Source organism: Chrysemys picta, chromosome 3 (assembly GCF_011386835.1).
Source record: "Chrysemys picta bellii isolate R12L10 chromosome 3, ASM1138683v2, whole genome shotgun sequence".
NCBI classification, from domain to species: Eukaryota; Metazoa; Chordata; order Testudines; family Emydidae; genus Chrysemys; species Chrysemys picta.
Window position 1 is genome coordinate 7,905,769 of NC_088793.1, and position 12,499 is coordinate 7,918,267.

The 12,499-nt window shown below is 53.9% G+C and overlaps 1 protein-coding gene across 19 annotated transcripts in view; it reads right to left on the bottom strand.

The window, feature by feature from the left end:
* The window catches only part of EFR3B (EFR3 homolog B), a 166,515-nt gene that overhangs the window by 108,691 nt on the left and 45,325 nt on the right, over positions 1–12,499 (bottom strand). For 3 of the 19 annotated variants that reach the window (XM_065590093.1, XM_005308477.5, XM_065590098.1), the window contains exon 1: positions 2,627–2,775. The exons of 8 other annotated variants lie outside the window; for them this stretch is intronic. In XM_065590093.1, coding sequence (XP_065446165.1) covers positions 2,627–2,633 — 7 coding nt within the window. In that variant the 5' untranslated portion in view covers positions 2,634–2,775. Of the gene's footprint in view, positions 1–2,626; positions 2,974–12,499 lie in introns of those variants that run through there. 8 more of the 19 variants (XR_010600041.1, XM_065590092.1, XM_065590102.1 and 5 more) reach the window with 6 other exon arrangements.

The window sequence follows — 12,499 nt, forward strand, 5'->3', positions numbered from 1 at the left end:
AAGAGGGTAAGCTCGGCATCTGGGTTATCAGAGCAGAAGGAAGAGGACTAGTGAACACTGCTAGGAGTGACTCAGCACTAGTCATGCCTGGTGTCTCAACGCTTCAAGATCATCGGAGCCAGGACAGTCACTTCTGCCCTCACATCAGCGGGACGATAATGCCCACCTGATCCTTACTGACATCTCTGCTCAGCACCGCAGAAAAGAGCGAGGGGAAACCACCAAGGTCACTGGGGGACAATTCCCTGCCAGCCCCTGTTGTGGTAAAAGCTTAGTCCTATGCATGAACAAAGGGGAAAAAAATCACCCAGAGTTAAATATCTAATCCTTGCTAGAGCCCAAGAGACAGTAAAAAGATTAAAAAGACACCAATAATCCCTTGCATTTCTAAGGCAACTTCCATCCAGAAGGATCCCACAGCACTTTACAGATTTACGGGCCTGGATCGCTTCCAGCCAACAGGGACATGCAACAGCTGGGAAATTGGTTTCCAGTGCTGTTCCAGGCTGGAGTTTAAGTGGTGACATCTGGGGAATTGTGCGGAAGAATTTCCTTGTGTGTGTCCTGCAGTGCTTTGCAATTTTCCCACCAGTCCTTGCTTGGGGGGTGGGGGAGGAAGAGCTTGCTGAGAATTCGGGAGCAGGTGCTTTGGGAGGGGCAGAATGCATTAGCCCAGCAGTAACGGTAAGGCATGCTGTGTCTGGTAAGAGCTAAATGCTTTCTCCAGAACTGAAGAGCTGAGATGGCAGGTAGCGCCACTGCCTTGGCTAATGGTGCCATCTCAGAGGGATGGGTCATAGGATGGGATCGGGAAGCTTGGCAAGCAAGCATGGAAGCCTGGGCCTTTAAGATCAGATAGATGAAATGGCACTGCCAACTGGGCGCTCCCCTGTCCCCAAGCTGTAGGGTGTAGGTCCCACATGGTATTTTATACAGTGGAGTCAGCTGAGACTTTTTGGAGACCCTCAATCTCTGTGACCCCAGGGCTCCTGATACCTGTAATTAAAACTTTTGGTCTGTTTTTTCAGCAGTGCTGGGCACTTGCAACTCCCGGACTCCAGTGGGGTCATGGGCGCTCTGCTCCCGGTCATAGAAATGGCTGCTCTAGGTCTCCAGTCTAGAATTAAGTGCCCCCTTAGACGTTCCTGGGGAAATAAGTTCACAGCTAAGCTGCAGAGTTCAGATCCCAAACTGGATCCAGTGCCCAGGCCCAGGGAGGAGGTGGGGAGGGAATATCCCAACATCAAACAAGACCCCAGCCCCTCCAACAGCCACTCCTGGGGGTGGGAGACCTGCATGACCGGCTGATGCTCTTGGAGGACTCAGAGCTTTAGGGCATCCCGGGGCAGGTGCAGAGCTGAGGATTTAGAAATGCTGCAAGAGCTTCTGCAAATTAACAAGCAGCTTCAACCAGTCTGTTTCCACCCGCTGGTGCAGTTTCTCCGAGGAACCAAGCAGGCCCGTGGAGAGACGTAGCTGGAATCCTGCCCCAGTCGGGTTGGCACGGACGGCAGATCCCTTCCTGTCACTGTGCCATAACCAAGAAAGCAGGGGGAGAGGGTGCCTTGCCAAGCCAGGCATATGCAGCCTGCATGAGCTCCTCCATCCTCAGCAAACGGCCAGGGGCAGGGGCCAGAATCTAGGGTCACAAGGACGCCACCGGGCCCTTCTCAGCAGGTTTCATCCAAAGAGCTCAGACAAGGATTCTTTATGGACAAAAACATTAAGCTCCAAACATCCCTGGGAGGTGGGGAAACATCACCTCATACCACCTAGTGCCCATACAGAAAAACACAGGCACAGAGAGGCAAAGCAACCGGCTCACGGTCACCAAACAAATCAGCCACACACCGGGGACCAGAACCTGACTGCAGAAGTCCTTCCTCCGGCTCCCCTGGGCCAACCCCCCCTATTACCTCCCTTAGGAGATTATCCCTACGGGCTAACACGTCCCAGGGCATCTTCCCTGATAGCCCGTTCCAAGCCCAGCAGCCCCGCACGCTGCAGGGAACCCAGCCAGCCCGCGATCCCAGCCACCCCAAAAGCGTCTACACGAGCCAGAGCGGCCCCACGATCTGCGCCGCGATTTCAGGTTCTCCCCCCGACGCCGGAGTTTCCCCCGTGAACTTCGCAACGCGCCGCCCAGCCGCGGCAGGGGGCAGGTGTGAGCCAGGGCTTGCGCCGGGCACAGCCATGCGCGGATGCCCAGCCAGCGCGGGGCTCCCACCGCACCTTTCCGCCCAGGCAGGCGGGGGACGGGGCTAGACCCACCAGCGCACGCAGCAGCTATGTGGCTGGGGACGGAGCCAGATGATCGGGGGGATCCCCCAGCCAAACCGAGCTGCCTTATCCCCTGCTAAGCGCCGCCACCCCCAGGGACCGGATCCCCCCTCCTCCAGCGCCTCTCCCCAGCCCGGACCGGGCAGCCTGCGGGGCCGGAACGCGGCGCTTGGAGCGAGCCGGGGGCGCACGGGGCAGCTCCGCTCCCTGCTCCGGAGAGACCGGCCCCGAGGGGGGGCTCGCCCCCGGGCTGCAGCCTCGTGGGGGCCCCGCTGCGCAAAGCCCGCCAAGGCTGGGGAGGGGGGACGCGCCCCGGATCAGGGCCAGCAGCCCCCGGGTCTCTCACCGTACATGGCTCCGGCTCCTCCGTCCCCAGCAGCGGCCGCCGCCGGCTCTGCTGTTCATTCACGGGCGCGCCTGCGAGTGGGCAGGAGAGCGGCGGGGTGGGCGGAGGAAGCATGAATGGAGCGGCGTGAGGCTCATTCAGCGGCGGGGAGAGCAGCCCCCGCCCCCGGGAGGAGCTGTCACTCCGGATCCGCCCCGCCCGGGGCTGCTGGCACACGGAGCTTCCCACCCGCACACAAAGGGGAGAGGGGCCCAGGCCCAATCCCTTCCGCCCTGCGGCTGGGCTCACACACACCCCCATCACACCGGAGCATCCGCCCCACAGCCCCCGGCTCTTCCCGCTTGGCCCAGCTCAGGGCTGCACCTGCCTGGGATCAGATGGAGCCCGTGTCCTGCACTACTTCCTAGGCGCGCACAGCCGGGAGGGAAGATCCCTTGAGGCACCAGGAGATCTGGGTTCAAATTCCAGCTGTGCCCCATAATCCCTGCATGACCTTGAGCAAGTCACTTACAGCTGCTGGTTTTTCACCTGCCCAGCGCTTCAGCACACCCCCGCTTTCACCCAGACACTCATTCTGGCGCCTGATGGGTTCTGTCTGACAATCCAGCCCTGCCCGAAGCTGGCCTGAGGTGTCTATGGGCCTCAGTTCCCTATCTCTGAAATGGGCACAATAATCCTTCCTACTCCGCCAATGCTGAGAGGATCAATTCAACTGATGTTTGTGAAGCGCTCTTCCATGGGGGTTGCTACAAGCAGAGGGACGGAGACTGCAGATCCCAGTAGTAATGCACCCTCTTGGTCCAAGAACCCACTGGGACTGGAATCTGCACCCGCCCTGGCCCTGTATTTAAATGATGGCGCATATGGGCCACATTGTAGAGCTCTGTGAAGTGGGCGGCCCTCAACCACTCCTCACTTCCTGATTTGTGTTTACTCTGCTACAAACAAGACACCGCTCCCGTCTCTCACATCCGTGCCAGGCCATAAACCAGTGACCCCTAGAAGACACAAAGCCAGCCTTTTTCCAGGGGGCTTTCACAGGAGAAAGTGTTATTTGTCCAGCAGGCAGTGACAGCCTCTGAGAGCTTAGCAACTGATCCCCAGGTCTGCCAGACTCCAGACACATACCCCACGTTCTGTTCTGGAAAGAGACAGATAGACGGGATTCCCCTTTTCCATGCGAGACGGCTCCCTCCCATAATGTAGGTGTAGCCTTTCCCCAGAACAGCTGAGCAGACCTTCACCTACTGAGAATCCCCTTCGCCTGGTCACTGCTATTCCCCACATCCTGGGCACCATCTGCTACACCAGTGGTATGTGTTATCATAGAATCACAGAACAGGAAGGGACCTCGAGAGGTCATCTAGTCCAGTCCCCTGCACTCATGACAGAACTAAGTATTATCTAGACCATCCCTGACAGGTCTTTGTCCAACCTGCTCTTAAAAATCCCCAGTGATGGAGATTCCACAACCTCCCTAGGCAATTTATTCTAGTGCTTAACCACCCTGACAGTTAGGAAGTTTTTCCTAATGTCCAACCTAAACCGCCCTTGCTGCAATTTAAGCCCATGGCTTCTTGTCCTATCCTCAGAGGTTAAGAAGAACAATTTTTCCTCCTTGTAACAACCTTTTATGTACTTGAAAACTGTTATCATGTCCTCTCTGTCTTCTCTTCTCCAGACTAAACAAATCCAATTTTTTCAATCTTCCCTCATAGATCATGTTTTCTAGACCTTTAATCCTTTTTGTTGCTCTTCTCTGGACTTTCTCCAATTTGTCCACATCTTTCCTGAAATGTGGCGCCCAGAACTGGACACAAACTCCACTTGAGGCCTAATCAGTGTGGAGTAGAGTGGAAGAATTACTTCTTGCGTCTTGCTTACAATACTCCTGCCAATACATCCCAGAATGATGTTTACTTTTTTTTTTGTAACACCGTTACACTGTTGACTCATATTTAGCTTGTGATCCACTATGACCCCCAGATCTCTTTCCACAGTACTCCTTCCTAGGCAGTCATTTCCCATTTTGTATGTGTGCAACTGATTGTTCCTTCCTAAGTGGAGTACTTTGCATTTGTCCTTATTGAATTTCATCCTATTTACTTCAGACCATTTCTCCAGTTTGTCCAGATCATTTTGAATTTGAATCCTATCCTCCAAAGCACTTGCAACTCCTCCCAGCTTGGTATCGTCCACAAACTTTATAAGTGTACTCTCTGCCATTATCTAAACCATTGATGAAGATACTGAACAGAACCTGACTCAGAACCGATCCCTGCGGGACCCCACTTGTTATGCCCTTCCAGCATGATAACTACTCTCTTGGAACGATTTTCCAACCAATTATGCACCCACCTTATGCTCCATCTAGGTTGTATTTCCCTAGTTTGTTTATGAGAAGGTCATGCGAGACAGTATCAAAAGCCTTACTAAAGTTAAGATATACCACATCTACCACTTCCCCCCTAGCCACAAGGCTTGTTACCCTATCAAAGAAAGCTATCAGGTTTTGTTCTTGACAAATCCATGCTGACTGTTACTGATCACCTCATTATCTTCTAGGTCTCTGCAAATTGATTTCTTAATTATTTGCTCCATTATCTTTCCGGGTACAGAAGTTAAGCTGACTGGTCTGTAATTCCCCGGGTTGTCCTTATTTCCTTTTTTATAGATGGGGGCACTATATTTGCTCTTTTCCAGTCTTCTGGAATGTCTCCCATCTTCCATGACTTTTCAGAAATAATTGCTAATGGCTCAGCTCCTTGAGTATTCTAGGATGTATTTCATCAGGCCCTGGTGATTTGAAGACATCTAACTTGTCTAAGTCATTTTTTACTTTTTCTTTCCCTATTTTAGACTCTGATCCTACCTCATTTTCACTGGCATTCACTATGTTAAACATCCAATCGCCAATCAGTACATTTAAGATCTCTCCTTACCACTACGTGAAGCTGGATCTCAGGGTGCTACTGCGGCTGCCCACCTCCCAGTCAGCTGCACGTAGCATGGAGCTGAGGTTGCTCCAAATTACAGTCCAGCAAGCACAAGCTTCCCATCACAGGTTAGTGCACACACAGCGAGACAGGAGGTGGCCGACACTGGTTGGTACAGTTAAAGCTGTAGCTGGCACATTTTCCCAGAAGGCTTGGGACTCCTGGCCTGGGATATCAAAGTCAAGGACATACTTAGCATTCATAGGACATATGACCTAATGGACAGTCTAGGACGCAGGACACCTGGGTTCAGCTACTGGCTCAGATACAGACTTCCTGTGGGCCTTAGGTAAGTCACTTAATCTACCCTGTGCCTCAGTTCCCCCATATGGGGATGATGTTTCCCTGTCTCCTCCAGGTGCTGAGGATAAAACCCATTAATGACAGTGAGGTGCTTAGATAGTAGGGGCCATATAAGAACCTAGGCAGATTGAAAATCAGGCCCTGTACACGTCTGAGTTACTGAGTTTCCCCAGGCCCAGGTGGAGGCTTCAAGGAGCTGTGGGTGCTCAGCACCTCCAAAAAAAATCAGGTTCCTGGCACCGTACACCTATCAGCAATCATATCAGAGGCTTATGAAAGGACAGCTAGTAAGAGAGATCTTTCCATCGCTGAAGGCCGCTCCCCCTGCTGGGAACTTCAGTATTACCTGACAAGAGTGGACGAGACTGGGGGCGTTCGGTCTGGTATGGCCGTTGAACTTCTGTATTACTGAGCAAGCAGAATAATGCCTGGCACAGTGGTGTAAGCAACTGAGAAGAACTCTTTCCTCTTCATTCATGATATCGTCTCCCTCCCGCTCCATGCAGCCCAGGCCAGTAGTTCCCCAGTGATGCAAGGCTTTGCACTGCCTGTGGCAAAGGGTGTCTTGGTGAGAAGAGGAGGCGCTTATGTCATGACCTATAGGGGTCTTAGCCCAGGCCCACAATGTTTACGGCCGTAGCCCTGTTTCCACCCTCCTCCTACCTGGTGGCTGGCAGCAGCTTACCTGGGACCCTGCCCAGCCCTAATGCGAGACTCCGCCCCTGAGGTCCGATTGGCAGAGTCCCAAAGCAGCTGATTGGCCCACTAGCCCTATTTAAGCCAGCAGCAGGCGCAGGAAGTTGTCTGAACAACTGGGCTCCACCCTGCTCTGGACAGTGTGCCTTGTGCTTCCTGCTCCGTTTCCCTGACTTGATTTCCTGGCGTCTCAACCCGGCTTGACTCCTGGCATCTGACTTGTGGTTCCCAACCTCCAATTTGCCTCCTGCCTCTGACCCTGGTTCCTGACTCGTGGTTCTGATCTCCCCTTTGCCCCCTGCCTCTGACCTCCCAGTATCCTGACTCAGCCGACTCTTGACACCTCTCTTGCAAACTGCGGACTCTGGCTCCGACTAGTAGGTCTGGCTACCCACGACCCGCCGTGGCAGCTTGGCTGAGAAGAGCTAGAAGTCCCCATCTTCCCATTTGCTCCCCTCAGCAACAGCAGGCTAAAAATCCAGAGAGGCAACTCTCTTCTAGAGGGGATTATCACCGAGACTGTCTGAAAATCCTGCCATTTACTTAGGTATCTAAATGGGAGCTATGTCCTTGTCCAAACGCAGGCCTTGGTACTCAGTATTAGTCTCATTACTCTCCATTGCTGGCAATAACCCATGTGGACATTTGAAAAATCCTTTCTCCAATCTGGAAAACACTGATTATTACATCCCCACCTTTCCTCCTCCCTCCCCCAGTGTCCCTCGTGTTTTTGTCTAGAACTGAATTCCCCCCTCCGCCTCCCAGCCCAAAAAACCCGCATCAACAAGAGCTTCAACTGCTTATCCTGCCAAAAGATCTTCGTGCCTTGTACAGCAGCATCACTGATGACGTCTGCAGCAGCCCAGCTCTGGGAACCAGGTTGGCTAGCGAGCTGCAGCAACTGCAGGGACAGCAGAAGATACCGTGCCCTTTTGTGCATCACCAGTGGCTATTTTTAAATGTTCTGCTGAGAGGGAGCAGCACAGGTTTCCAAAAAACACTGCTCAGGTGACAGGAGAGGCTGGAGCAAAAGGGGTGAGGAGGGGGAGTTAACAAACGAAGACAGATACAGGTTTGCTGTATTTCAAACCAACAAACAGGGCTAGATTCTGGAAATGACTGAAATTCTCTAGCCATAGAAGAGGGACAGAGCACCAGAGAGAAGGCAAGACCCACACACACCCCCTCAATGTACCGCCACACTGCCTAGAAGAGAGCAGCCATAAGACAGTGAAGCTCTCCCTTGTGTGGCGAGCCAGCAGAAGACACTCAGCTTGCACATGGCAAGTCAGGAAGAAGCACAATGGCCCAGTGAAAATAAGGTCCCTAGACCGCGCATGCGTGAAGATGACTAGGCAGGGGAGGGGGAAGAGGATGGAGAGAGAGCTCAGTAGAGATGGACCCAAACGGTTATGCGAGAGGAATTGGGATCCAGATCGGCAAAGCTGGGAGGCATTTGGGTCTGGGGTTCCTGACTGGACCTCCCTCTGGTGCAGAAGAAATCCAAGAAGAAAGCCTCCACTCTGAGCGAAGCAAGATGAGGAAACCGAGGCAGAGAGAGGCCACATGACTTGCCCAGCAAGGTATTGGCAGATCCTGGCTCCCACATCCACTGCTCTCCCACTTAGGCCATGCTCACTCCCCGTGATGACTTGAGTTGGCCGTAGCTAACAAAGGCCTCACAGACGTACCACTGATAATAGTTCTCTGCACTGATTTACCCTCCGCCCTCAGGCGAAGTGAAACCCGAGCAGGCATTGGCAATCCTCATCAGGTAGGATGTGGAGCCAGCAAGACAGAGTTCTCAGCGGCACCCTTACCAGCGAAGGGCCCAGGATCTGCCAGTGGGACCCACACAGGGAAAGCAAATTAATCTTGGCTCTGGGCCACATGCTTCTAGCCCTGCTTCCCGTGCGGCTGAAAGGCTTTGTCTGGTAACTAGTGGAGACACCAACACATTTCTCAGGGGCTAGTGGATTGCTCCCTGCTGGAGAGCGCACGACAGGGTTTGGTCTCTGGGTCTCCCTACCCTCAATGAGCATCGCCAGCGCTACCCACGGAAAGACAGGACCACACTCCTCACGCAGCTGCCACAGAACCAGTCCCTGTAACCCACTGAGTGCAGGGGCATCGTTCACTGCTGGTGCAACAGGGGAGGGCTGACGATTTGGCAGCAAACGCGATGGAGGTTCCAGGACAGACAAGGACGTATGTAATGTGTGCACAGGTGGGGGCTGACTGCTGCTGCTCTGTCACCCAATGCACCAAATGCTGGTTATCGTAAGGAGCAGATGGGGGCACTTGACAAAAAAATTTTATATAAAAGTTGTAGCAAATTATCTGGCTCCTTTCCCGCGCCCTTCATATCTCAATTGTCTTCTGAGATGGTAAGCTCTGTGGGGCAGGGGCCCTGTGTTCATATATGTTTGCACAGCCCCAGGCATAATTCCCGGTGACCCTGATTGAAACCTCTAGGAGAGGCACCGTGGTAATGTAAATATTAAATAATCGTTATGCAGCCACTGAGTTCACATTGTATTACGCCCGGGTATCGGCTTCATAGACCGAGAGGCAAATGCAGGCACCACCCTTGAGGTGGCATTTCGGTCAGATCTAATCAGCTAAGTGGAGCCAGGCCAGGTCTGTAATAGGAGACCTAGACCTCTTGGGAGCTCTCCCACCATCCACATCTGGAAGGAGAGGCTGCGGGCTCCTGGCCCGAGATGAATGTCACTGCCACCTGAACACCGAGCAGCAGCTGGGATCGAACCAGCCTCCCGCGCTGGGAAGTCGAGTGACAAACGGCAGACGAATGCCTTCAGCCAGAGAGCACGGACCTAATCCTGCCACGTCCTCCGCCCTGCTGCCTGTTTTGAGAGGCACCATATGGAGCTTTAATTCCCTTCTGGGCTGCAGCTACTGGATGGGGAGAAAGGACTTTGGGCTAAAGTCTTGGCTGTACTTCTAATGGCGCAGCCCCCGCTGCACTCAGGGCCGGCTCCAGCATTTCTGCCGCCCCAAGCCAAAAAAAAAAAAAAAAAAGCCATGATCGGCGGTGGCAGTTCAGCGGCAGGTCCTTCGCTCCTAGAGGGAGTGAGGGACCTGCCGCCCCCCAATTGCTGCAGGTGCCGCCCCTCTCCCTTGGCCGCCCCAAGCACCTGCTTGTTAAGCTGGTGCCTGGAGCCGGCCCTGGCTGCACTCCACTGGGAACGGGCCCACGGACAGCTGGCTCTGGGGCAGATTCTGTAGCCACCACGAAAGCCCAAAGGTAGCACGGAAGCCATCTGCCTTTGGAAGCGCTCTGCAGCCAAAGCCTGGCCAGGGGAGGGAACTCTCGGCTTGTGCCCGCAGCAGCACTGAACGCAGACAGACCGCCCAATGCCCAACTCAGCTCCCTCCCTCCCACGGACCGCTTGTTCCTCGCGCCTACGACACAGCGAGGGGGGAGGAGCTATCCCGAGGAAGCACCAACAGGAACGCTCTGTGCTTTCAAACGTGAAGCTGAGGAACGGACACCCAGAAAACAGGAAGAGGTGAACCACATCCGACCAGCCCTGCCACCCACAGGGAGCATGTCACCCCCTGGGTCCTCGTTCATTTCAGGAGCCAGATCAAAGCTTTCTTTGGGCCTGCTTCATCCTTGCACCTCTGCAGGGCCAGAGCTCTGCATCGTGCTTATTCAGGAGCGTAGGGCTGACGTGGCCTCCGGCCTTAGGGCTGCCCTAAATTGTGCCCATGCTTCAATAACCCCACGAGGTTTTGCAGGGCTGCAGAATACCCCAGCCATGGCGCCTCACCCCCTATGATGCCCCATGGAGTCAGGGCAGGTTAGTGATATCGGGCCCTTCTCATGTGCTAATCACCAAGTGCCAAGGTGCAGCTGGTCAAAATCTGGGCATCCTGGCTGCCAGCAAACCACAGAAAACGTAAGGGATAGTCATGATTAGTCATGAGACGCCGTAGCTCTTCTAGCCACTTATCTGTAGATCTCATAGCACTTTACCAGGAAGGCATCAATAGTAGGGTTACCATATCTAATAAATAAAATAAGAGGACCCTCCATGGGCCCTGGCCCCGCCCATTTCCCCACCCACAGCCCCACCCAACTCCGCCCCTTCACCGCCCTAACTCCGCCCCCTCCTCCCTCCCACTCCCAGCCACGCGGAAAGGGCTACCCGAGCGCTACCGGCTTCACGGTTTGCCGGGCAGCCCCCAGACCCTGCGCCCCCGGCCGGCACTTCCCCAGCGCAGCTGGAGCCCGGGAGGGGAAGCGCCCAGCCGGGGGTGCAGGGTCTGGAGGCTGCCCGGCAAACCGTGAAGCCGGTAGCGCTTGGGCTTCGGGCAGCCCCCTTGCCTCCGGACCCTGCGCCCCCAGCCGGGCACTTCCCCTCCCGGGCTCCGGCGGTGCAGGGTCCGGAGGCATGGGGGCTGCCTGAAGCCGGTAGCGCTGGGGCAGCCCGGCTCTTAAACAGAGCCGAAGAGTCAGGGGAGGAGCAGAGCCGCCATTTTCCCGGACATGTTCGGCTTTTTGGCAATTCCCCCCGGACGGGGGTTTGAGTGCCGAAAAGCCGGACATGTCCGGGAAAAAGAGGATGTATGGTAACCCTAATCAATAGTCCACAGGGGGGGACTGCAGCACGGAGAGGGAATGTGACGTGCCCCCGGCAGCAGGTCTTTGGCAGAGCCAGGCTCCTCACTCCTACCTGTGGATGCTGGCTGGGGAGGGCATGCTCCCCACTGGGGTTTGCAATGCTAACTTGGAGAGGGTGCTTTTGGGAAGGGCAGGGAGGTATCTCAGATGTCAACTTCTCCTTGCATCAGCGCACGGCTCATGAAACTGCTCGGGCCGGGGAGCAATCAGCCGTACGGAGCCACGGGATACAAACCCTCTGCAGTGGCAGAATTTCTGATCATCAACAGACATGGCACGAAAAGTGCTGCGGGGAGGCTGTCTGCAAAGCAGCACCCACCGCCCGCTGATTTACGGGCCTGCTCTTTGCTGATACTTCAGCACATCTTGCCCTTGGATCTGTCTTGTCACCCAGCCAGGATTCGTAAAGAACTATTTCTTGAATGAAGAGAGGCCGGTTCCAGCAAATTAAGTGCTGGACAATCCCTTTCTAGATTGTTTAAGCAGCATTTTCTTTGATGAGCAAACAGAGCCGTGTTCCATCACCGTTTTAACTCAGCTTTAACCCTTTGGATGCTGCCAGTTACACAAGGACACATCTGGAAAGCAGCTTTGCGTGGCTTGAACGGTTGTCTCTCTCACCAACAGAAGATGGTCCAATAAAAGCTATTACCGCCCTTACCTTGTCTCTCTAATATCCTGGGCCCGACACAGCGACAACAACACAGCATACGCTGTTCTCAACAGTTAGTTTGTAAATTGGTCATCATCCTTCCTCCCTTCTCCTCCACTTGGCCATTACTTCTCCAGACTGTCCTGTTCTTTTCATCTTCCCCCAGCCGTCTGTCCCTCCAGCCCAGTGAGACTCAGACTCAGGCTCGGGAGTCACAAGTGGCTCTTTAATGCACCTCCTGTGGCTCTTTGCAGCACGTGATAGTAAAACATTGTGTGATTTAATTGTGAACCAGTCTAAGTTATTAGCCAATCAGGAGGCTTTTACTATGTTATTAACCAATTGTAGTTGATAAAATAATAATGCTTGGTCAGTCATTTTGCCGTGAGAATTATATATATACAGTAATTATATACCAGTGTGTGTGTGTGTGTGTGTGTAATTCTCACAGCAAAATGACTGACCAAGTATTATTTTATATATATAAAAACTAAATATTTCCCCTACTATACTGTTTAAATATGAATATATAAGAACGGCCATACTGGGTCAGACCGAAGGTCCATCTAGCCCAG